At 41.6% G+C, this 22,621-nt stretch overlaps 1 protein-coding gene across 1 annotated transcript; it reads left to right on the top strand.

Annotated features, from left to right (window-relative positions):
• Positions 1 to 6,486: 6,486 nt before the first annotated feature.
• LOC308311758 (uncharacterized protein) lies at positions 6,487 to 14,901 on the top strand (the record flags this gene model as incomplete). Its single annotated transcript, XM_080758541.1, has 8 exons — positions 6,487 to 6,595; positions 7,120 to 7,282; positions 8,021 to 8,191; positions 9,245 to 9,340; positions 10,492 to 10,646; positions 11,317 to 11,423; positions 12,017 to 12,069; positions 14,558 to 14,901. Exons 1-8 carry the CDS (start codon positions 6,491 to 6,493, stop codon positions 14,899 to 14,901), a joined length of 1,194 nt encoding a protein of 397 aa, XP_080614667.1. The 5' UTR covers positions 6,487 to 6,490.
• Positions 14,902 to 22,621: the final 7,720 nt, after the last annotated feature.

The following is a 22,621-nucleotide window of genomic DNA, read 5'->3' as shown; positions in this document are numbered from 1 at the left end:
CAAAACATTTAAAACATCAGGGAATACATAGAGCCTATAGAGGTAAAAGCAGTGAAGTTAGAAAACTAGCATGTTAAAAAGGTAGGTCTTTAGTCCTCCCTTTTAAAAGAGTCAATCGACTTGTGGTGCTCCCAGGTGGAGAGGGAGGGCATTCCACTGTTCAGGGGGTGCGTATAGGTTGGTCTTAGCAGGGGTTGAAGCAGTTTGTGTTTGAGGAACGAAGGCTGCGAGTCGAGGGTTTCAGCCACAGGGACACTAATTCCTTGAGGTAGGAAGGGGGAGCGTTGCCGTGGATGCATTGATGTTGAGTGAGCTTGTATTCTGTCCGGAATGAGACAGGGAGCCAGTGGAGTGAGTCACAGTGGAGGATGGGTGCGATCGGATACAGTATGTTCTCGTTTGCCCACACTGATCCTATAGCAGCGCTGTTCTGGAGGTAGCTTTTGAAGGCTCTTGTTAGGGATCCCGATGAGAAGTGCATTGCAATTTACAATTTAGGCATTTAGCAGATTTACATTAAGCAAGAACAAAAAAGCATGGCAATACATGCGTAAGCTATAAGAACGTGCAGTTGCAGTATAGTCCAACCTGGAGGAGACGAAGGCTTGGCGTTTTTCTGTAACAAGTTATTAAAGTAAAAATAAATATATAGAAGAATTGTACTTAAAAGGATGGAATATATGGCATGCACAAGCGTATTAGTACAGTAGCCTACTTGAGTACATGTACTGGTTTTATCTTGTTCTTCTGTAGTCTCTCGAGACAGACTGTCAAATTCAAGGAAAGGAGGGCGTTGTTTTTCCTTAATGTTTTGATGGATGGGTTCTCAGATTGGTTCTTCTGTAATGAGATGATGCCTTTCTGCAAGTTTATCATCTCTTTGATGAGAAAGTAGGCAGCTAGTGCCATCTAGTGGTCATTAAGCAACACTGCAAATCACTATGAAAACGTTATTAGATGGGTTTTGAGAACTGTTTTGAAAGCTGGGGCCTTCTCTGCATTCCACGGGGTTGGGGCAGCAAAAGCCCTATCGCCCCAGGTACAGTACTTGGTTCTGTGTGTGTGTGTGTGTGTGTGTGTGTGTGTGTGTGTGTGTGTGTGTGTGTACTTCCACGACAGGCATTAAAGTACGCACCACTACTGCTGCTTCTCCCTGTCGCTGTTTTTGTCTTTGTCTTTGCTCTCTTCACTCTTTGCCATCTCCGACAGTTGTTTTTTTCTAATTTCACGCGTGATGTCAAAGAACACCTGAGAGAGAGAGAGAGAGAGAGAGAGAGAGAGAGAGAGAGAGATCATTTTAATAATGCTGATGCGAGTGTGCTTAACAGGTGCTTAAGAAAGCCACATCCATTTGTACAGACAACGCTCATCCCCTCAGCTCTGAGTTCAGGCTGCTTCCTTCTGGCCTTCGCCTAAAGGTTCCAGGGGCCACAAGCAATAAGTTCTCCTTTGTGCCCGTTTCTATGCAGGCTTTAAATGCCGATAGGAGGAGGAAGTAACTTGTCACTTGACTGTTGTATGAATTATTATAAAACTGTTTTTGTAAATGTTATGAATTTCAATGCTACATTCATACCTTGAACTGCCATCCTGTTTTATTGTTTCTATGTGTACCATGTTCTTTTTTTACTGTGTTTTATGTGATTCATGTTATCTGCCTGTACAACTAAATGAACCTGAACCTTCCTTGAGCTCAGCTCAACCGTCCGGGCCATATTGGCACTAATTTGATTGTGTATATGACCGGTGTATGTAAATATTACAGTGTCTGCCTCAAATACGAAGGCCCGCCCTGAAGAATTTGCATTGGTTCTGCAATGCAGTTTTTTAAATGAATTAATTCATTCAGTTTTTGCTATGAAAAGTGGGATATTGTCCTCAGTGTCTATTAAGTGAAGCTTTTTAGGGAATACCTGTGAGTCTAGTGCACTATAGGAACCGTGTCTAGTTTAGTTTAAAGGTAGCTACCTTGTCCACTTTGGCTCGTGTCTTGGCGGAGGTCTCCACGTACCAGACGCCCCACTCGGCAGCGCGGGCCATCGCCTCGTCAGATGACACCTCCCTCTCGTTCTCCAGGTCCGACTTGTTCCCCACCAGCAGCAGAGGAATGCCCTCTTTCTGAACATGCAGGATCTGCTCCCTGAGACACGCACACACGCACACCCACGCATGCACACACACACACACACACACACACACACACACACACACACACACAGTCAGAGAGATTCTCACATGCACCGTCAGATGTGCCGCTGTGCAGGGATTCCTACAGGGAATAAAAAACAGTCTAGGTCAGTGATTGTCAACCTGTTGGCCAGGGAGTCAGCACACTAAATGGATGTCGGGTGTAAAGGAGCAACTTGGACACTCAGGCATGAAGGAAGCATGAGTTCAAGTCCGTTGCTCTCCCCATGTCCCCCCATATACAATGGGGACAAGGTTGGTGGAGGGTGTGTAGAGCCCGGGATCACATTAGATGATTGACACAGGGGTGAAAAATGGGTTACAAAATCATGGGATAAAAAATATATAAGAAAAAGAAAGAAGGGGCTAGCAATCCACCCCTTCAAAATATAAAATAAAAGCGAAAGCCATAAAAAAATCACACCCATTTGAAGTATAATATATTAAAGTCTAAAGGTGTGTTCAGACTTGTATGGTTAGAGCGGCGCGATTACATACAAAGTCAATGCAAGGACGAGAAGTTGCGCGAGCGCCGCGAACGGGCGTGGCGTGACCTGGTCTGAACGCACCTTTTCTCATGATTAGGTGATGTAACGGTGATGTAAAACAAACGGTGACAAAACAAACTCTTTATAATGTTTGTGTTAGGGACAAGATGACGTACATTTTCCCTTCATTGTCAATGGCGTTTTTAAAACAAATATTGAACTAAAAACAAACATTAAACCTGTATATAGGAAGGGCTAGCGCCCCTCAAAAAAAATGTGAGGACCCCAATTATGTTTGGCTGGAATGTGATGATATATGATGATGTATAATCATAAGAGCGCCCCTCACTGGCTGCACACGGGTGGGATTTTGTTTTACACCTCTACCGCTTAGCCGAGAGTATTGTAGGCTACTTTCAGTTGCAGGTCAGTGCTATAAAACATTGATTCTCAACCTTTTCATGCCGTGACCCCCCAAAATAATAATTTTTGAACTGGATGATCTCTGTCTATTAGAGTATGTTAACGCCATAGACACATACAAAACAGAAAAAGTACAAAGATCACGGCACTCAGTCTTTAAGGCCTCTCAGGGTTTCATTGCTCTGTGTCCGGGGATGAATGCTATGTCTTTATAAGCCCAAACCACACCAAAGGGTCGGGTTGAGACAAAACTGTGTTTAAGGTAAACCACACCAATTCAACTAATTGAGTTGCCTGTTAAGGTCTTCTTTTGCACAGTATGTGAGTGGAACACCCAGGAATCGAACCCTGGTCTCCCACGTGGAAAGCCAACATCTTAACCACTAAGCCAAAGCAATTGCCTATGGCTCAGGGGAGATATGAGACTTTTGAGGTCATCAGGCTGAGGCTGTGAGCCACTGCTACAATTGCCTTCAGTTAATACAGCTCCACATGTTCAAATCCCTGTTCTCCTATAGTTTAATGCTGGAGTGTTTTCAACACAAAATTACCAGGAGACTTTGTCTGAGCGTGTCTGACTGATGGACATATCATGTTCATGGCTCATTGCTCATTGCTCCTACATACAGCTCAATGCTGGAGTACTAAAAACTGAAAACTCAAAAGCACCAGGAGACATCTGCTGAATGCCGAAGGTGCCTTGGCTCAATGGTGTGGTGTGCTTGATCGGGAAAGATCACAAGCAATATCATCAATCAGGGCAATACTGTAAGAGCTTGATGTGTTAAGACGGAAATTGTACATTGTTACAGATGTATAGTGTTGTTTTTCTTGTTTCCTGTTCTCGTCTGACTCTCTCCCCCCCAGATACCGCGTTTGTGCGTGCATGCGTGCGTGCGTTTTCTTGCGTTTTGAGTATGATGCAATCATGCAACACAGCAGCAGATTCTCAGTATTTCAGTCTTGTGTGGGTGTAAGTCAGAGCTTTAAAGTCATGGATTTAGCATAAATATAAACACACATGATGTAATGCTAGCCCTATGGCAGTGTTGTTACATTACATTTCCATTTTAATTTTAGTCACATTTTAGTCACCTGAAGTGTTAGTCGACTAAATATCATATGGCAGTCGACAAAATCTACAGTTGATTTAGTCGACTAAAATGTATTTTGGTGGGCCTTGATGCCATCAAGGCCCAAGTAATACTTGCTGAAAATAGCTGAAATCTGCTATTTTCAGAATAGAACCAAGTGTAAAATGACTTATACTGGATCTCTTGTCCACTAGTCCACTTTATTTGTTGACGAAATTGTCAATATATTTAGTCTTAGTTTTAGTCACCATAGCTTAGTTTTCATTTACTTTCCATTTAGTTATTGTCAGTGAAAAAAGGTTGTCGACGAACATTTGTTTGTCATAGTATTAGTCGACAAAATCAACAGTGCTACAACGCACTGTTTTTGCTGCAGGAATTGGAAATAGCAGACAGGAAGAGGAGAGCTGTGTCTAGCTGTGTTTTCACTCACACATTGACCACAAACCACCCAGGATGTTCACTCTTATTTCTAACACCATACATTGCTAGTTATCACTATACAACAGTGTCACCAGTGCCAGTGCCATTATCATGAACACAACTCTCTCTCTCTCACAACTCTTTGAGAACATGACTTTATTGGTCCTTTGAGGGTTCATCCACAGCAGTGGTTTTCAACCTTTTTCATGGTCCCTTATTTATTCAGCATTTGAGCCATGGACCACCATTTGATGACATTTAGACTCTCAGACCCAAAACCAAAGAATATTGTGTTGCATAATTCCATGCTGTATTGATGTAGGTACCGTAGGAGAGATAACAAGCAAACATTGGTCAAAATAACAATTCTTCTACATTCCCTAATTGTGTAGACTTTAAGTAATGCAGATGTTTAACAATTGAGAGTGTAACATGACATTACGGGTCCATTTGGTTTCATGTTACAATCTCAAGAGCTAAAGATCTATAGGGGTCCATTTGGCTACCAACTTCCCCTCAAGGGTCACCATGGTTGAAAACCACTAATCTATACAGTAGGGGTGGGCTATATATTTTACACACTCACTTCAGGGGGCCACGTTGCATATAGACCTATTCAGGAACGGGTCTCATGGTCGAAGCAAACGTATTTCCTGTAGGCGGAGACGACACATCTGCGGTGTAAACTCGCACGTCTTCTACGACATTGAATGGTAGAGTGACTGATGTTAGTCTGCTCAAACGTTACTCTTTTACCTGCTTTATACTGACACTAACTTTACAAAGATGCCCAGAACATCGGGATGAACCTGTGTAGCTTGTGGCTGCTCCAACTGTAGTGGGAACATTCAACATTCAACTCTGGTCTCAGCCACTGTGGTGTATTCTTTTGACATTCCGTTTTTCTCCAAAGTTGAATGTTGAATGTTGAGCAGACTAACATCAGTCACTCTACCATCCAATGTAGTGGAAGACGTGCAAGTTTACACCGATATGTCGTCTCCGCCTACAGGATATACGTTTGCTGCGACCATGAGACCCGTTTCTGAATTCGTCTCTATACTGCGGGCAGAAACCTCTTATCTCTGCATTTTAACTGTTTTTTTAAATGAATGTCATACTACCTCATTCTATGTCACACAAAAGTAGCAGAAATATAGCCGATATACCAGCTCAAAATGCATTTTGACTTTGTAGGTCTGCTATTTTTGTTGCCATTTCGTAATTGGAATCCTGAATAATGTTTTGCTCATTTTGAATTGGAATACTGAAAAGTATAGCATTTTTATTTAATGTCAAATGCATTTAGTTATACTTTATGAACATAAATACAAATACATGGCTCATTAAAATGACAATACAATTTTATATAAACAACAATATATCAGTATTCCAATATTAACCTGCAGGTATAGCATTAACTGAAGGTGGGCTGTAGACCATGCATGGTCTACAGCAGTGGCGTGCACAGATAGACACTAGGTGGTGCTAGAGCACCTGCCCTTTGCCCTCTGGACAGCAATTTCTTTTTTTTTCTTTCTTTTTTTTGTACAGTGTACACTGTACAGTATGTGGACCACCGTGACATTGATCAATTCTTGATAAAAAGCTTCTAATATATTATTTATGCTCCAAAATCTATAAATCTCACACTAGTATTATAAGGCAACCGGACGGTTCCACGCGCTGCCATAAGGTGCCCTTTTTTCACTTGAGCACCTGCCCCTCTAAATGTCTGTGCACGCCACTGGTCTACAGCAGTTGAGTTTCCCCAACCAGCATTTCACATCTGAAAGCCACAACTCTGTTTCCCCGTACCTTCTGTGGTTAAGGGTCTATTGTTTGTTCTGCACTGTTTGAGTGTAGTCTGTGTGCATGTGTGCACATGCATGCAAAGTACCGGTACGTCAACTTTGTCTAAGTGTCAGAGACTATTCTAGCAGTGAAGCCCAATGTAGGACCACACAGATATTGGACAAAGTGAGTAAGATAACTTTGTAACACCTTTAGAAATTATATTGCATGAGATTGTATATGACTTAATGCACAATATTGATATGTACATTATTAACATACCGTACTTTTACTAACCACTTAAATGCTTCATAGGTCAAATAGCATACACAGCCAATCTACAAGCTCACAATATTTCACATTGCAATTCACAATGTTTCACATTGCAATTCGTGAAAATTCAAATATTTGCTGCAAATGGTAGCAGATCTACAAGATCACAATCTTCTAGATCTACTACCATTTGCAGCAAATCTTTGCCCATTATGTCATGCCCAGAACATTGACACCAGGGTTCATGTGGTTAATTGTCCATGTTATGGTTTTAGTTTTTAGCTTATACGTTTCTTAAATAGGTTCTACATTTTATGTTGCACTGCCAATAATTGAGGGGAAACGGTATTTTATGTTCTTTGCGAGTACATGGGAAAATGACAAATAAATTGATTCTGATTCCGGTTAATTAACTTGAGTTACTTTGATGGTGTAAGATGTCTACAGATATAAGAAGCCAGGCACGTCAGAAGAAGTCAGGCACGTCAACACATGTGAGGTCTACTGGGGGAGTCAGGAGGAGGGAGGAGAACCTGGAGTACATTACTGAAGGAGCAGACAGTCACTGCCCTGGCTCACAGGGGGTTACTGGAGATGAAGGTATACACATTAACCCATTTAGACCTCAGGAAGATTCTACAAATATCTTCTAAATCCTGACATTCTTCTGAAAAACCCATGTTTCTATGCCACTCGTTCTCAGACATTTTCATGTCAAGGACCCCCAAAAATATATGTAATTGGCCCGCTGACATTTTGCATTTGCGCTATGAGCTTGTAGATCTGATATTTTTCAATAGTATTGTATTGTATTTATTTATTCAGCACAGTATAAAAACAACACAGTGAACATATAAATATGAGAAGGGTAAGGTGCTAGGCTGAGGCAAAAAAGCCCAAGGGCTAAAAGTATAACATAATGCTTTAAAACACCAAAAGGGGTTCCCGCCCAGAATGGGTACTTAAAACACACAGCAGCGTGTCAGAAAAATATGTAAAGTAGGCCTAGTAGTTACCAATGGTTATATGGCCATACCACAATACTGAATGAATGCATGGCAATCAAAAAATACAGTATGAATAGTAGAGCCTGCTCCTCCTTTATTTAGCCTCTCATGTGTTACTTTGGATAAAGTCACAGAGCAGCGTATAAAGGGTACCGTTCAATTATAACTGTACTGTACATATTGAGATGATCTTTCAGCAGAAGACCATTGCACCAGATCAGTTAACTATATTATACCAGTGGTTGTCACACATTGTACACTCTTTGAAATGAAACAATGAAAGTGATCATAATATTAAAGTTTGACTATATATTGTACTATAATCTTCCAGCTGCCCAGGGAGAACGCATCCTCCGGAGAGAACTCGACGTGGCGAGAGAACTCAACCTCCACAGAGAGATCACCATCCAGAGAGACATCGTCAGAGCGTGTGCAGTGTGTCTCGCGCTGATGTTTGCTATATTTGCAGTGAGAACCGTAGAGAGGGTCATGGACTGTGACTGTGAGTATGCTAGAGTGGTAACACAAATCATTCTGGGATATTACATGACATCGGCCCTCACATTAGTTGTAATGTAAAGTAGTTAGCCTGCAGGTGTAGGTGTAGCACCTGAGGCTCACATGCCACCACTATTGGCACGGGGGGAGGATAATCGCACTCATCATCAGGTCTCTTGCTCGGCGGTGGGGGCATAGGTGTGCAAATTGAAAATTAATTCAAATCCTCTTGCATCTGCACATTATTCTTTCTACTTCTAATTCGTCCTACTATTCATGCAGGCTGCAGCCCATCTTATATAGTTTGGTGTACACCTCGCAGACTGTATGTCACATCACACACCAGCTTGCAATGATTGCACAATCACATTGTTGCAGTTCTAAATTGATGACCTATCGAAACATGTCACCCCAGTGGCTGCAGCTTTAATCGTAAAGCCAGTGCTGATCGATTGCCCGTAAAATGAATACCAGTCTGTTCATCCTAGACACATGTAACAATATTGATGGGATTTCATCAATATTGCTCCTGATGGAATATCTGCTCCTGATGGAATTGCAAAACAGTGACCATGCACTCACTGGAGTCACAGACGTTGGTAGGTCACAGATTTCTGCGTAGCCCACGGATCGATCAAACCACTGGGAAAATGTTAACTTCCCAAAGGTCAAAGCACTTACAACCCTACCCTATCATGCTTAACGTTTGATAGTGTCTAGTAGGTCTACGTTAATATGGTGAGACCTATTCACATAAAAACAAACCTGATCTGAAAATATTGAGGGTTTTTGAGTGGTGCAACCACTCCTATAGACAGCTGTGTGTGTGGCTGTGTCCCTGCCTGGGTCTGTCCCTGGCTGTGTCCGAGCACGAAAATAGCGTTATAGCGTTTGTTCACCACCAAGTGTCACTGTTGCACAGCCTAACACACAAACACACACAGGCCAGGGAAGAGGGCTTGTACAGTACAGTACAGTACAGTACAGTACAGTACAGTACAGTACAGTACAGTACAGTACAGTATAGTGTTAATGATCATCTTTTGGTCCTTTGCAGCCAATGACAACGCAACTAATTTTGACCTGACCCTGGAGCGAGACCAGTTAAAAAGTGAAGTAGACCAGCTCAAGAGAGACATAATCGACAAAAACGGTGAGAGAGGTACAGTAGGCCTACACCCTTTTGATGGAATGCTGATTAATGTATAATGTATGCATGTTTAACCCAGGTACTGTAGACCTGAGGACGATTCTACAAATGCCTTCTAAAAACTGACAGTTTTCTGAAAAACCCATGTTTCTATGTCAGTCATTCTCAAACATTTTCATGTCAAGGACCCCCAAAAATATATGAATTTGGCCGCCAACCCCCATCTGATAATATGTTGTTCCAGGGACCCCCCCAGAAGCAAAGATTTTAGTTAAAACGTTCGCTCTGAAAGAATATATTCAAACATTTGGGCCACATTTTCATGATTTTTCAAAAAGAGCAGACCTACAAGCTTCGTAGTGCATCATCCGGTGCTGCGCTGTGAGCTTGTAGATCTGCTATTTTTCAACAATTAAAGTACAACATAATGCTTAAAACACCAAAAGGGGTTCCCGCCCCAAAATGGGATAATGAATGTATTCAAAATGTAGATACACACTAGCCGACTCTGCTAAAATGCATCTGAGACCTTGGTAATATAAATTGTATTCTAGGCCTATATTAACGTTTTATGTGAGAAATGTTTAATATGGGTCCCCAGCATGTAGAAACTGCCGGATGCTAACTTGCATATATTGGGCAATTTTCATAATTAAAAACATGATGAACATATTTTGCCTTCTATAGGTTGTAATTGTATTATCACATATTATGCCAATTATGAAAATTGCCCAACATTATGCAAGTTAGCATCTGGAAGTTTCTACATGCTGGGGACCCATACTAAACATTTATAACATCAGTTTCTACATGCTGGGGACCCATACTAAACATTTATAACATCAGTTTCTACATGATGGGGACCCATACTAAACATTTCTAACATAAAACCTTGGTGTACTCAACATGTCCAGGTTCACAATGGGGCTCTATGGGCTGGCTACTAGACTATAACCAAGTTTGTTCCATTGAGATCAAATCTCTTTTAGAAGGGAGACCTGGACAAGATCAGCAATGACATAACAATGTTTGCACACAAGAATTGGATTGGATTCACCATAGTTTTTAAATTGTTCAGGATTAGAATATTTTTGAAGAGCTGTACTGTATTGTGCAGCAGGTACAGACAACCTAAAATCTTTCTTTCCTCCCAGATGTGTTGTGTAAAGTCGTGTGCCCCACTGGAATGCGGAAGTTTGGATGCAGCTGTTATGGCAAATCTACAACAAAAAAAACCTGGGACGAAAGCAGAGAACAATGCCAGAAGGAAGAGGCTCAGCTGGTGATATTCAACGGTGAAGAAGAACAGGTTAGTGCACGCGTCGCAGTGCGACACGTTTTGAGCTTGTAGATCGGCTATTTTTCCTACGACAGTAATATGCAATGTGGCCCCTCTGGAGTGAGTGTGGAAATAATAGTGGCCCTCTCCATCGTCAAAGTTGCCCACCCCTGGGTTAGTGTATCAAGTGTCCATCATCCAAATTATAGATTATAGGTTAGTATGGCTGGAGATAGGTTTTGTTATTTTATGACGGTCTTTGTTATGAATGTTATTATCACAGTGATTTTAGTTAAAACATGTTTTATGGGCGAGATGCCATACCTATGCTGCAATTATTTATTTGGATCACAATGGAATTAAAGGGATTGTCAATGTGACAAATACTGTTTTCAATGCAGCTCAAAAGGCTTCCAAACCCCAGAGAAAACTCCAGACACACATAAAATCCACTGCATGTTCAAAGTGTTTTTTTGGGGTGTAATTGAGGCCATAAAACCTAAAAGAACTCTGACTTTTTTTGTGCAATACTGATAATTCATTCTATATGCACTATACTGTAGTATTCACTATACTGTAGTATGCACTTTGGTGAATTGTATCGTGAATTTATCAAATAAATCTAATCAAATAGTGAAATCCTGAATGTATTAATTAGAGAAAATGAATTATCGTTCTATTATCATTAACACATGTTCAGGTATTCGTCAGAGATTTGAACTTGGACAATGGCACATCATGGATTGGTCTGAGCAAGACCAAGAGAGGCTGGATGTGGCTGGATGGAACGCCAGCAACAGGAACAGGGTGAGAGAGAATTAATAGAGATTTTTATATACAGTCTTTTTCTTTTTTACGCCACTGATTGTTTTTGATGTTTAATTCTATCAAAGTCACTGTATGTGAGTCAGTGTTGATTTTGTCGACTAAAACTAAGACGAAAAATGTTTGTCGACTACCTTTTTCCACTGACGAAAACTAAATGGAAACTAAATAAAAACTAAGCTATGATGACTAAAATGTTAGGAAGGGACAAGTGGACAAGAGATATAGTACAAGTCCTTTTTCAATTGGGTACATGCTGAAAATAGCTGATCTATAAGCTCACAACGTGTCGCAGCGTGACGTGTTGAGCTTGTAGATCGGCTATTTTCAGCAAGTGTAAAATCAGCCATTATGACGGCATCAAGGCCCACCAAAATACATTTTAGTCGACTAAATTAACTGCATATTTAGTCGACTAAAACTAGACTAACACTAAAACATTCCAGGTGACTAAAGCTAAATGAAGTTTCATTCCATAGAAGACTATGACTAAACTAAACTAAAATAGAAATTTGCTGCCAAAAACACTGCTGAGTGGGTGTGGTTAAAAACATTGTTTTGTGTATACTCTGCAGGTACTGGGTCGACGTGGCTTTTAACGAACGGACTGATAGCGAAGACGTGAACTGTGCCGAATACTCAAAAGGAGCATTGAGTCATTCGTTGTGCTCAAATACAAGAACTTGGATCTGTGAGAAGTCTTTGATTTGATAAATGCTTAAATGTAGCTCCATGTGTCCACAGAAGTGAACCTTTCAAGCCTGTTTTCTCAACTCTCTGTTTTCTGACATACAACAAATATGTCAATTTTCCCTGCTTTCAAATGACATGAAAAAAATTAAAATTAAAAAAAAAATCCAATGGCAGTCCCTCAGGCAAATTTGGCCACATATTTACAAACTGTAGCCATCATCACATTAATACAAACCACCAGATTTTATGGCTTAGAGTGGTCACTGGTTATTAATTGGGAATAATATATCATAATATAATAGCCTTGTTATCCAAGCTCAGAGAATGTGACTTCAACACTGCCCTGTGCAACTGAATCCTGGACTTTCTGACAGACAAAGGTCGCAATATATAGCTGTGTAGATGCAATTTCATTATATTTGACCATTTAATTCTGTTTTTCATGTGCAATTTGTATATGTTTTATTGTGACTTTTTAAATATTATTTGTATTATTGTCACACTGTGAAACTCAGAAGGCTGGAAAGTGGAAAATAAAATAAAAAGTGATTCTCTAATATCTTATTCTATGTATATTCTAGTTTTTATGAACTTGTAAACTAAAGCAGTGGAAGCATTTAATACATTTTGACTAGTAAATAGCTTAAAACAAAAAGTAGATTTTGTTCAAATGTTGACGCTCTATTACCAATTTCAGGTAGGTTACAAGTTTCATCCATGCAGAGAGAACCAAAGGTCACTTATCAGCCTTTGTTCTAGTTCTAATTTTGTCTGCTCATTTATTTGTTTCATCACTTCCAATTGCAATAGCTTGTTTATCATGTATGTGTGAGTTCTCTGTCCTGATTGGATTAAATTGATATCCCAACCTGAAAATGTAGGGCAATTCTTTTTACTACATCTCTGTTACTGAACAACAACCATATAGGAATTATTCTTATGCAAATGCAGTATTTAACTACTTGGACCTATAGTCTCTGAAAGACATTATTTTAGCAGGGTTAAACCAAATGCAAACAAAGGAGATTCCACCTCTGAATGTTTAGCTAAAAAGCTTCACCAACATTTTGCTTTTCAAAGATGACTACAATTGTGGAGCAAAAATATCTATCACATTGGCGCCATCTCTTGGTCACAGCCAGTCAGTCACCCTGTGTTAGTGTGTTTTGTCACATTCTCATTTATATTGGAAGCCAATGTCTTGCAGTACATTTTATTGACACAATCATATTAATACATCATTTTCTTTTGAAGAAAGCGGTCGTGGAGTATTGTTATGTAGCCAGACAATCTGAGATCTCTGCCTATACTAATTTGTGTGGTGAGCTGATCTTCACCTCTTTCAATGAGCTGTAGTAGTTAGAGCAAAGCCATTTAAATTATTTAGTAGTAATTAGCGTGTGAAACACAGACACTAATGCCACGAGCAAAACATAATGGCCATCCAATCCAAAATGTGTTTCCTGAAAGGTTATAAGGTCCTAATAGGCCTAACAGACCACTGGGTCTGGGTAGGGTGGATTATGTAGCACGAGAAGGGGATCACTTTGGGTTGTAAATAGTAGTGTTTTTTGTTTTTCTTGTCTGTTTTATCGTATTGTGCTTTTAACTTATACCTTTCTAGTTTGTCTCACTTTATCTGTATACATTTACAGTATACCTGTGAGTGGGGATTGTTGGCTGATGAATGGATATCAACATCTTAATACATCCTAATATTGGGGGGTCAAATTATGACAGGCAATTCCTGCTGAAAAATATGACCCCCCCCAGTCAAAAAACACTTTGTTTGAAATAGACACTCATGCTTTCCAAGGTGTGATTTGGGGTTTTGGTTTGAGCTCACATGCCCTTTTCATGTAAATAAAAAGGGCGTAACTACCTGTCAGTGGAGGGTGTTGGCTGGGAGGAGGAGTAGGACTAAGGCCCTATACGTCCTCTCTGGGGGGGTAACTACCTGTGAGTGGGGAGTGTTGGCTGATGAATGGATATCAACATCTTAATACATCCTAATACTGGGGGGTCAGGTCATGATGACACATGAGCCATAGTTTGATAAAAAAAAAGCAACAACAAGGGACCCTAATCTACAAGGCTATTAGATATTGTCCATAATAGATTATTGTGAATAATCCAATCAGTCAAATGCACACACACACACACACACACACACACACACACACACACACACACACACACACACACACACACACACACACACACACACACACACACACACACACACACAATAGCAGATTTCTCCAAGCTCACATCACGTTGCAGATCTGCCATTTGTGCTTCATCTGTCCATCATGTTCAAGTTGACATATGGATACAAGATTTCTTCCAGACAGTAACAATATCTAGCTACTCATATTTCATGAAAACCGATGCTGTGTATTGTATCATGTTTTCCTCATCAGATGTGTGTGAACTCACACTGGATCCAGGCACAGCTAACAGTTACCTCTCTCTGACCGAGAACAACAGGAAGGCGACATCTGTGGAGGAGGAGCAGCAGCAGCCGAATCCTAACCAGCCAGCCAGATTTTACTCAAAGCCCCTGGTTCTGTGTAGAGAGTGCATGACTGCGCGCTGGTACTCAGAGGTAGAGTGGAGCGGAGATGTTTTCATATCGGTGACCACCGGGAGCAATGAAAAGTACTGGAGTCTGGAATGTAACGATGTTGACAACACGTACGCCGTCTGGTACATTAAGAGTCTCCCATCACTGGAACAGCTAACAGCTAACTCCCTACAGAAGTAAGAGAGACCTCCTCCAACTATCTAGCCTTCAAATTCAACCTTAAGAGGTGGCTAAAAACAAATTTATAATCATGAGTAATCATCAGCTCCATTTGGCACTGGTGTCACTTCTCACATCCCACTGTGATTGTTCTGTCCCCGTACCATGTTTATTTGTCCTCCTAATAGATTATTGTACTGTACTGTATTGTATTGTATGGTATGTGTATTTTTGTATAGATAGTTTTATCATCACTTTTTTAAGGGACTACAGATGAAAATTAACTTAAGGCTAACTCTGGCGTATGGATTTGAAAAATCACACGTGTGTGAAGTGAGGGGCGCTAATATATTAAAATCTAACTCATGTTGATTAGGTGATGTAATGCGGTGTCAAATCAAATGGTGCAAACAATAAACGCCATTAACAATAAAGAGACAATAAGACGTAAATGACACATTATGACCTTTTTGAATTTTGCCATCATTGTCAATTGCGTTTAACAAAACAAAGATTGAACTAAAGACAAACATTCAACCTGTGTATAGGATGGGCTAGCGCACCTCAAAAATGACGTGTTGATTAATGTGCATTGTCCCTGTCAAATAAATAAATAAACATTAAATGTGAATAGACTTGGCCGCCATAATGTCATTTCAAGTCAGACGTACAAATATAAAAAGAACCTGGATGAATTGGCAGTAGGAACCTACACTGGCTGTGATAACGACCCCATTCAATGGAATGAGAACATTGGCATCGGGTGGCAGTTCATTGCTATTATGAAAAAGGAATGTTCCATCAAAGCCACACAGATGCTCTTGGAACCCAGAAGGCACTGCGTGAATAATATTTGTTCAATTAATCAAACTTATTATAGCAGGCAGACTCCTATAAATCATCACTGTAATACTTGGACCGACATCAAAAACCTTAACGGGCCTTAATGAGTGAGGGAAATGGGCGAGAGAGAGAGAGAGAGAGACATGAGACCAGATGTTCAAAGTGAGGATGCACCCATCATTATGTAAAGCTGGACAGGGACACTGGGGGGCGCTGTTCAACCACGTATGTGTGTATCTGTCAGTGCTTTCTGTGTATAGGCTACAATAAGTGAGAGAGCTATAGGATTGATTTTTATAGAGAGATGAGGGAAAAGGCATGAGGATGAGAGGATGGGAGGGAGAAATGGGAGTCAGAGTGAGGGAGGGAAATGTGGGGAGTGATCAGAGATGGGCGGAGGGCAGATCCAGGCAGACAATGGGAGACAGACGCACGGGGCAGTGGGGTGAGCAAAGGGGTTAAAGATGGGAAACGTGTTTGGAGGTCGAACACAAACCCATCATTTCATGTGATAATTGCAGCACGTCCATTATCGCCCCGCCGCAGCGTCTGGCCAAGGAAACACGACACGGCCTCCCTCGTTTTTATCTTGTTTTCTCCATGTTCTGCATCCGCTCGCCGCCACAGCGGCAGCGTCCGTGGAGGAGGAGGAGGAGAGATTACTGAAAAATTACATCTGAAACGCCTCCGATCTAAATCGAGCAGGGAGAGTGGGCGGAGGGGAGGGGCAGGCCCATGTCGGTGCACGAGGCCATTGTGAAGAAGCAATAATACCGCAGCCACGAAGACCCAGGAGAGGCGAGGCGAGGGGCATTATCCTGTCGCCACGGTTTGCTGTTAGCCTCTCGAGGCCGACTGTTGACTCACACAGGCTACAGCAGAATCTCACCGACATGATACGAGGTTTGCCTGCACTTCCATTCAAAGAAGAGGGTTATTTTCACTCAAAGTTTTCCAAACAACATTACCGAGAGCAATGTTTAGCTGTAAATGACATTGTGTGTGTGTGTGTTTACAAGGTTGAAGAAATGAAAGAATGAATGCTCCCAAAATATAATTTACTGAATATCATTTACATTCAGTAAATGATATTTTGGGAGCATTAATTGGTGTGCGGATTCTTTCATTTCTTCATTATGACTTTATTTTGATCCAGCACCCAAGCCTATAGGTATAGATGTGACTGTTTGTTCAGCCTCCGCTACTACTGGTGTTTACATGGTTGTCATGTTGGAAACAGCAGTAAATCAGCGGGGCACAAGCAGGTGCTTCGAGGGTTTGACTAGGCATCGGTCTGGTATAGAGCGGAGCGGTCATTATCCAGAAATAACGGACCGCTGAATTTGGCCAATCAGAATCAAGCATTCAACCAGGCCGTGTAATAAATACCGGTAGGTTTCTATTTACTGCTGCCTTTGTGTTGAGATCCAGTGAGATGTTGTTACTGTATCCAGTAATTGCATGCATGCACAGCCACTGACAGTTGCCTTACCCACTCTAGACTGGATGAAAAAGAAAAAGCATTCTAAAACGCTCCACTGTTTGTTGTCCTTCATACTATTGTAATTGCTGCTGTGACGTCCTGCTCTTGTGACGCACCAGACCTGCCTATAAATATACCTGCAGGCTTCGGTAATGGTGGAACTGATAATAGATAATACATGTCATAACAAACAATGCAAACATGATAATTTCACCATTAGTAAATGCTGCATTCGTGGTCTGGAGAGGGCATGTGTGCAGGTCCCTGTAGGCTATATTGTGTCCGATGTCAAGAAAGGATGAAATACAACCTGTCTAGCGTGGATGATGAAGCCATTCCTGACTAAAGAAAATGGCCTACCGTCAGTGGTGTAAAGTAAGTAACTAAGAGCATTTACAACTGTACTATTGTGAGGTATTTACACTTTACTCAAGTATTTCCAATTTCCAATACTTTTACTTCTACTCCACTACATTTCAGGTCCAAAATGTGTACTTTTACTCCACTACATGTATTTGAACACTTTAGTTACTAGTTAGTTACTTTGTAGATTTTGATTATTATTACAAAAACATACATTAACCACTTCATACATTTTGTCCATTTGAAAATAGCCAATCTACAAGCTCACAATGTGTCGCGATGCACCACCTATCAGTGTCCTCCCTTAACCTTATTATCGACAGCTAAATATAAATATTGGACAGGGAGGCCACACCTTTATTAGAATCTGTGTTTTGTTTATTCTTGCATATATAAGCAAGTCACCTTATGTTACACAGGAAATAGTTAGTCAGACACTCTATCTTGGGAAAGAAATTGTACTGCTTTTGTTTTCTTGCCAAAAAACAATTCCTCTGGCTTGTGTCCGTTCATTAAATTCCTCACAATTCAGTGTCCATCTCCATCTTTTATCTCTGTCATATAAGCCTATTCAACTCTGCATTGCCTCGCCAAACACATGCTGTTCCACTTAATGCCTGCCATGGCCAGCCCACTCTGCTTGAGAGACGACCATCTATATACCTGTCACCTCCACAGTCCATTTCGCCTAATTCATGGGGATGACAATGATGGCAGATGATGCTAGAGTGAGAGAGAGAATACTGTGTGTGTGTGTGTGTGTGTGTGTGTGTGTGTGTGTGTGTGTGTGTGTGTGTGTGTGTGTGTGCGAGCGTGCGTGCGTGTGCACATTAGAGAAATAAAAACTATATATAATTCATAGCTGGAAGGAATAAACATTATTAGGACAATAGGACATTGTTTCCCTCGTGTGGATCTCTCCCAGAATAATGGACAAACAAATTGCATTTTGTAGATGTTATGGAGAGTAGAGCAACATGAGCGCCCGGCGAGACAAAAGTCGATGTTTTAATCGTGACCAGATAAAGTGCAATCAAAGGATGAGCACATAATAGTAGGCCACGAAGGCACTGAGGGGAAGGTCTTCTGACATGTCAAAGAAAAAATAAATTGCGTAGCCACAATGGGATTTGATAGCAGGAAGCTTTCACGTGAGCTTTCATGTCAATGGGAATCCCAACATGAAATCCTATAACATTACATGATTATGAACGTTTGGGAAGATTGTGGTAATGATGACAGTACTGGCGGCCATATCATATACAACCTCGACTTTTAACCCATTCTGGGCACTCGGTGCCGCGCTTGTAGATCTACTATTTTTAGAAAAATCGTGAAAATGCGGCGCAAATCTTTGAACATATATTCTTTCAGAGCGAACGTTTTTAACTCAAATCTTTGCTTCTTGGGGCGGGGCGGGTCCCTGGAACAACATATTTTCAGATTGGGGTTGGCGGCCAATTACATATAATCTTGGGGGTCCTTAATTGACATGAAAATATTTGAGAAAGACTGATGTAGAAACATAGGTTTTTCAGAAAACTAAATGGGTTATAAGCACCGATGCGACGTCAACACAACTCCACTACAACAACTTTTCACTTGGTGGAAAGTGACATTGACAAGCGCAGTGCCTCTCTGAAATGTTGAGCTGACTGTCATTAATAATGACCAGATTTGACTGAGGGGCTGCCATAGTGCAGCCTCAAGCTTTTCACCAGAGGAGAAATGTTTTATCCAAAATAAGTTAATAGCTGCAGGCAAGACTCTTTACTAGAGCATGTCTTAAACATGGAGCTTAGGTGTAATGTTAGAGACCACAGAAGTGAACCTTTCAAGCCCGTTTTCTCAACTCGCTGTTTTCTGCAAGACATTACGCTATAAGCCATGTCTCCAAAACTGGTGGGTCAAACTGAACAGCCAATATGTCAATTTGAAGCTATGATTCCCTGCTTTCATATGGCATGAAAAAATTCAAAATCCAATGACTTAGCCTCGGTCACAATTGATCACCACACCCAGCGTCATAAGCTGCTCAGTATCCTGCAGCCATAAGCCACTTGCACTGGACTGAGCGTCAGCGTTGCATCATGCAACGCTGACAAAGGCTACAAGACCGAAACGCGTACGTTGTGCTGTCTGCTCTGCAGCATGCTATGCCAATTTATATAAACCAATAAAGTGCCTTAAAGGACATGCATTTGGTATTCTCTTTTGAGAGATAATTTGAAAAGACTAAACTGTCCCACATTACATTGCGTGAATGGATGAAATTCCCATGTGCGGCGAGCTCCAAAAGTGGTCCGTGGCATACCACTCTACAAAAAGTGGTATATCATACCACTTTGAAAGTGGCACGCCACTTTCAGAAAGTGTTATACCACTGGTGGCATGCCACTTTGGAGCTTGCCCTCCCTCGAAATTCCTTCTTTAGTCTCCACCTGTATATGGCAGTGGATGCTGCAGAACAGAAGTCTCTGGACGGGTGCTACACCAGAATGCTGCGTGCAGTACTTAACATCAGCGAGAGTGTACAGTTCATGTTGAGATCCTGTATGAGGAACCCCAAGGGTGAGCCAGAAAATAGCAGCCAGCCCAGGAGAATGAGACTAGCAGGAAAGCGCCAAAGACACCAAGAACTGCCTGCCAGGCCAGAAATTGGTGCTGTGGGAACCAGAACCAACACATGCGCAGGGGCGCAAAGGACCAACGAACTGGCCAGATGTATGGAGAACCGGGATGACTGGACACGACGATGGAGGGATCGTCTGAGGACAACCTATACAGAGAGTCTCCACCTGGGCTCTCCTTGTCCTCCTAACCCACCGCCTCCTTGTAACAGAATCCCGATTTCCATTAAAAAAAGTAATTCTAACACAACTGTTCTTTTTTTTTTTCCTTTGAGCTTGACACGAAACAAGGTAATTATAATTGTAACGCTAAACACTAAGGTATGGAACATGGATGACTAAGATGTGTGCCGGTAAATTCCCATATTGTAGTTGCTCGCTACAATTAGAAATCAATCAGTTAGATACGCTTCAGGTGGTCTATCTTTGATCTGGAATCACTTTATACCTTGAGTAAAAAGCCATTACGCATTTCAATAGACTCGATATTTCCCTTGCGAGCATGATAGATTTTCCTCTTCTCCTTTTTGATGCACATGGATCATATGGAGAGAGAGAGAGAGACAGAGCTTGTGTGTGTGCTATGGCATTCAAATGGCTAATGAGAATCTCTTTTTGAAATGAGATTGACTTTTTGTTTAATTAGTGCACACCAACTGGCTGTTAAATGGGAACAATTGAATCCATCATCTGCCGATGCAGTACGCCTGGCGTGGCTATCACGACTCTCTGTGATTGAACTACTGATTAGTGAGTGTTTAGAAGTGAGCCAATCATCCTTCACACACACACACACACACACACACACACACACACACACACACACACACACACACACACACACACACACACACACACACACACACACACACACACACACACACACACACACACACACACAATAATACCAGGCATTCATAATATGGCATACTATGCAATTTAAGTTAGTATAATAGTATTTAGTATTCATTGTGCATTACATAGATTTCCCCCCCCCCCTATGTCCTCACTGTATTGCATTACTGCTCTTGTTTTTTAATGTTTATGCCTTGCTTTTCGTTTCTTTTTTTTCTTCATTGCTCTGTAAAGCACTTTGAGCTGCATTTCATGTCATGAAAGGTGCTATACAAATAACGTTTTATTATTTATTATTATTATTATTATATTTTTATCCCACGATTTTGCAACCTATTTTTTCACCCAGTGTCAATTATCTAATGTAATCCTGGGCACTACATTTCCTCTGCCAACCTGGGGGGGCAGCGGACTGACCTCATGCTTCCTTCTATGCATGAGGAGTCCAAGCTGCTTCTTTTCACCTGACAGGGGATAGTTTCCCCGGCCGGGCGTAGCACGTGGAAGGAACACGTTATTCCGACCAGTTCCTTTCCCCTCCATCGGGCGCCCCGGCTGGCCAAGGGGAGGTAGTTTAGAGACCAGGATTACTGCATGTTTTTTGTGAGGGTACCTACCCTAGGGGACATGGGGAGAACATGCAAACTCCACACAGAAAGGCCCTTTCGCCAACCCCGCCTCGGATATGGTCACTGATGACGCACGCGGAGGAGAGAACACGCCCACCAGCGTCCACAGCATCCCCAGCGGGAATTAAACCCAGGCAGGACCTTCTAGCTGTGAGGCGACAACACTACCGACTGTGCCACCGTGCCCCAGTGCATGACATTGATCAGGCAGAATTAAAATGTCCAGTTAGCCATGTTCCAGTAAAAAAAAAAAAAATCTATTGCTGAAGTGAATAATATCATGAGAGGACTCTCAAGCAAATCTACGGAAGTCTGCCGAAACCAAACCTATGGCGTTGTCAGAACCATCAACAAACCCATTATATCACTATAGTCGTTTGGTTTCAACTCTCAATCAAATTCTGTGCCATTCTGACATCATCAAGTGAACAGGCGGCTGTGGCTCAGCCAGAGGTGGAGCAGGTCGTCCAATGATCCGTGAGCCAGCGGTTCGAATCCCGGCTCCTCCTGTCCACATGTCGAAGTGTCCTTGGGCAAGACACCAAACCCCACATTGCCTCATTGCCCATTGGTGTGTGAATGTGGGAATTCAGTGAGGACGCTCCCAATGTGTGAATGAATGGAGTTCAATGGACCTTTGTAAAGCTCTTTTGAGTAAACACTCTGTGCATGGAAAGGCACTATAAAAATGCAATCCATTATTATGATAAATGGTTATAGCGCTTCCCATCGTCACACAACCTGGTCTTTCCCCAATCCCTCCACATTGGCAAGAGGTGACGATGTAGCATTTTCAGCAACCAGCAACGACAGCAACAACAAAACAATGCCGTAGCAATGCAGCTCTTTACTCTATAGCTCCCAGCGCCGCTTCTATACCGTCCACAACAGTACGTTATTGCCCTTGTATGTCTCTCCACTGGAAAGTCACACACTAA

This window comes from Protomyctophum bolini (assembly GCF_963924005.1).
Source record: "Protomyctophum bolini genome assembly, chromosome: 24".
Lineage (NCBI taxonomy): Eukaryota > Metazoa > Chordata > Actinopteri > Myctophiformes > Myctophidae > Protomyctophum > Protomyctophum bolini.
Note: the sequence above shows the minus strand (reverse complement) of the source record. Positions and strands in the feature narration are given on the sequence as shown.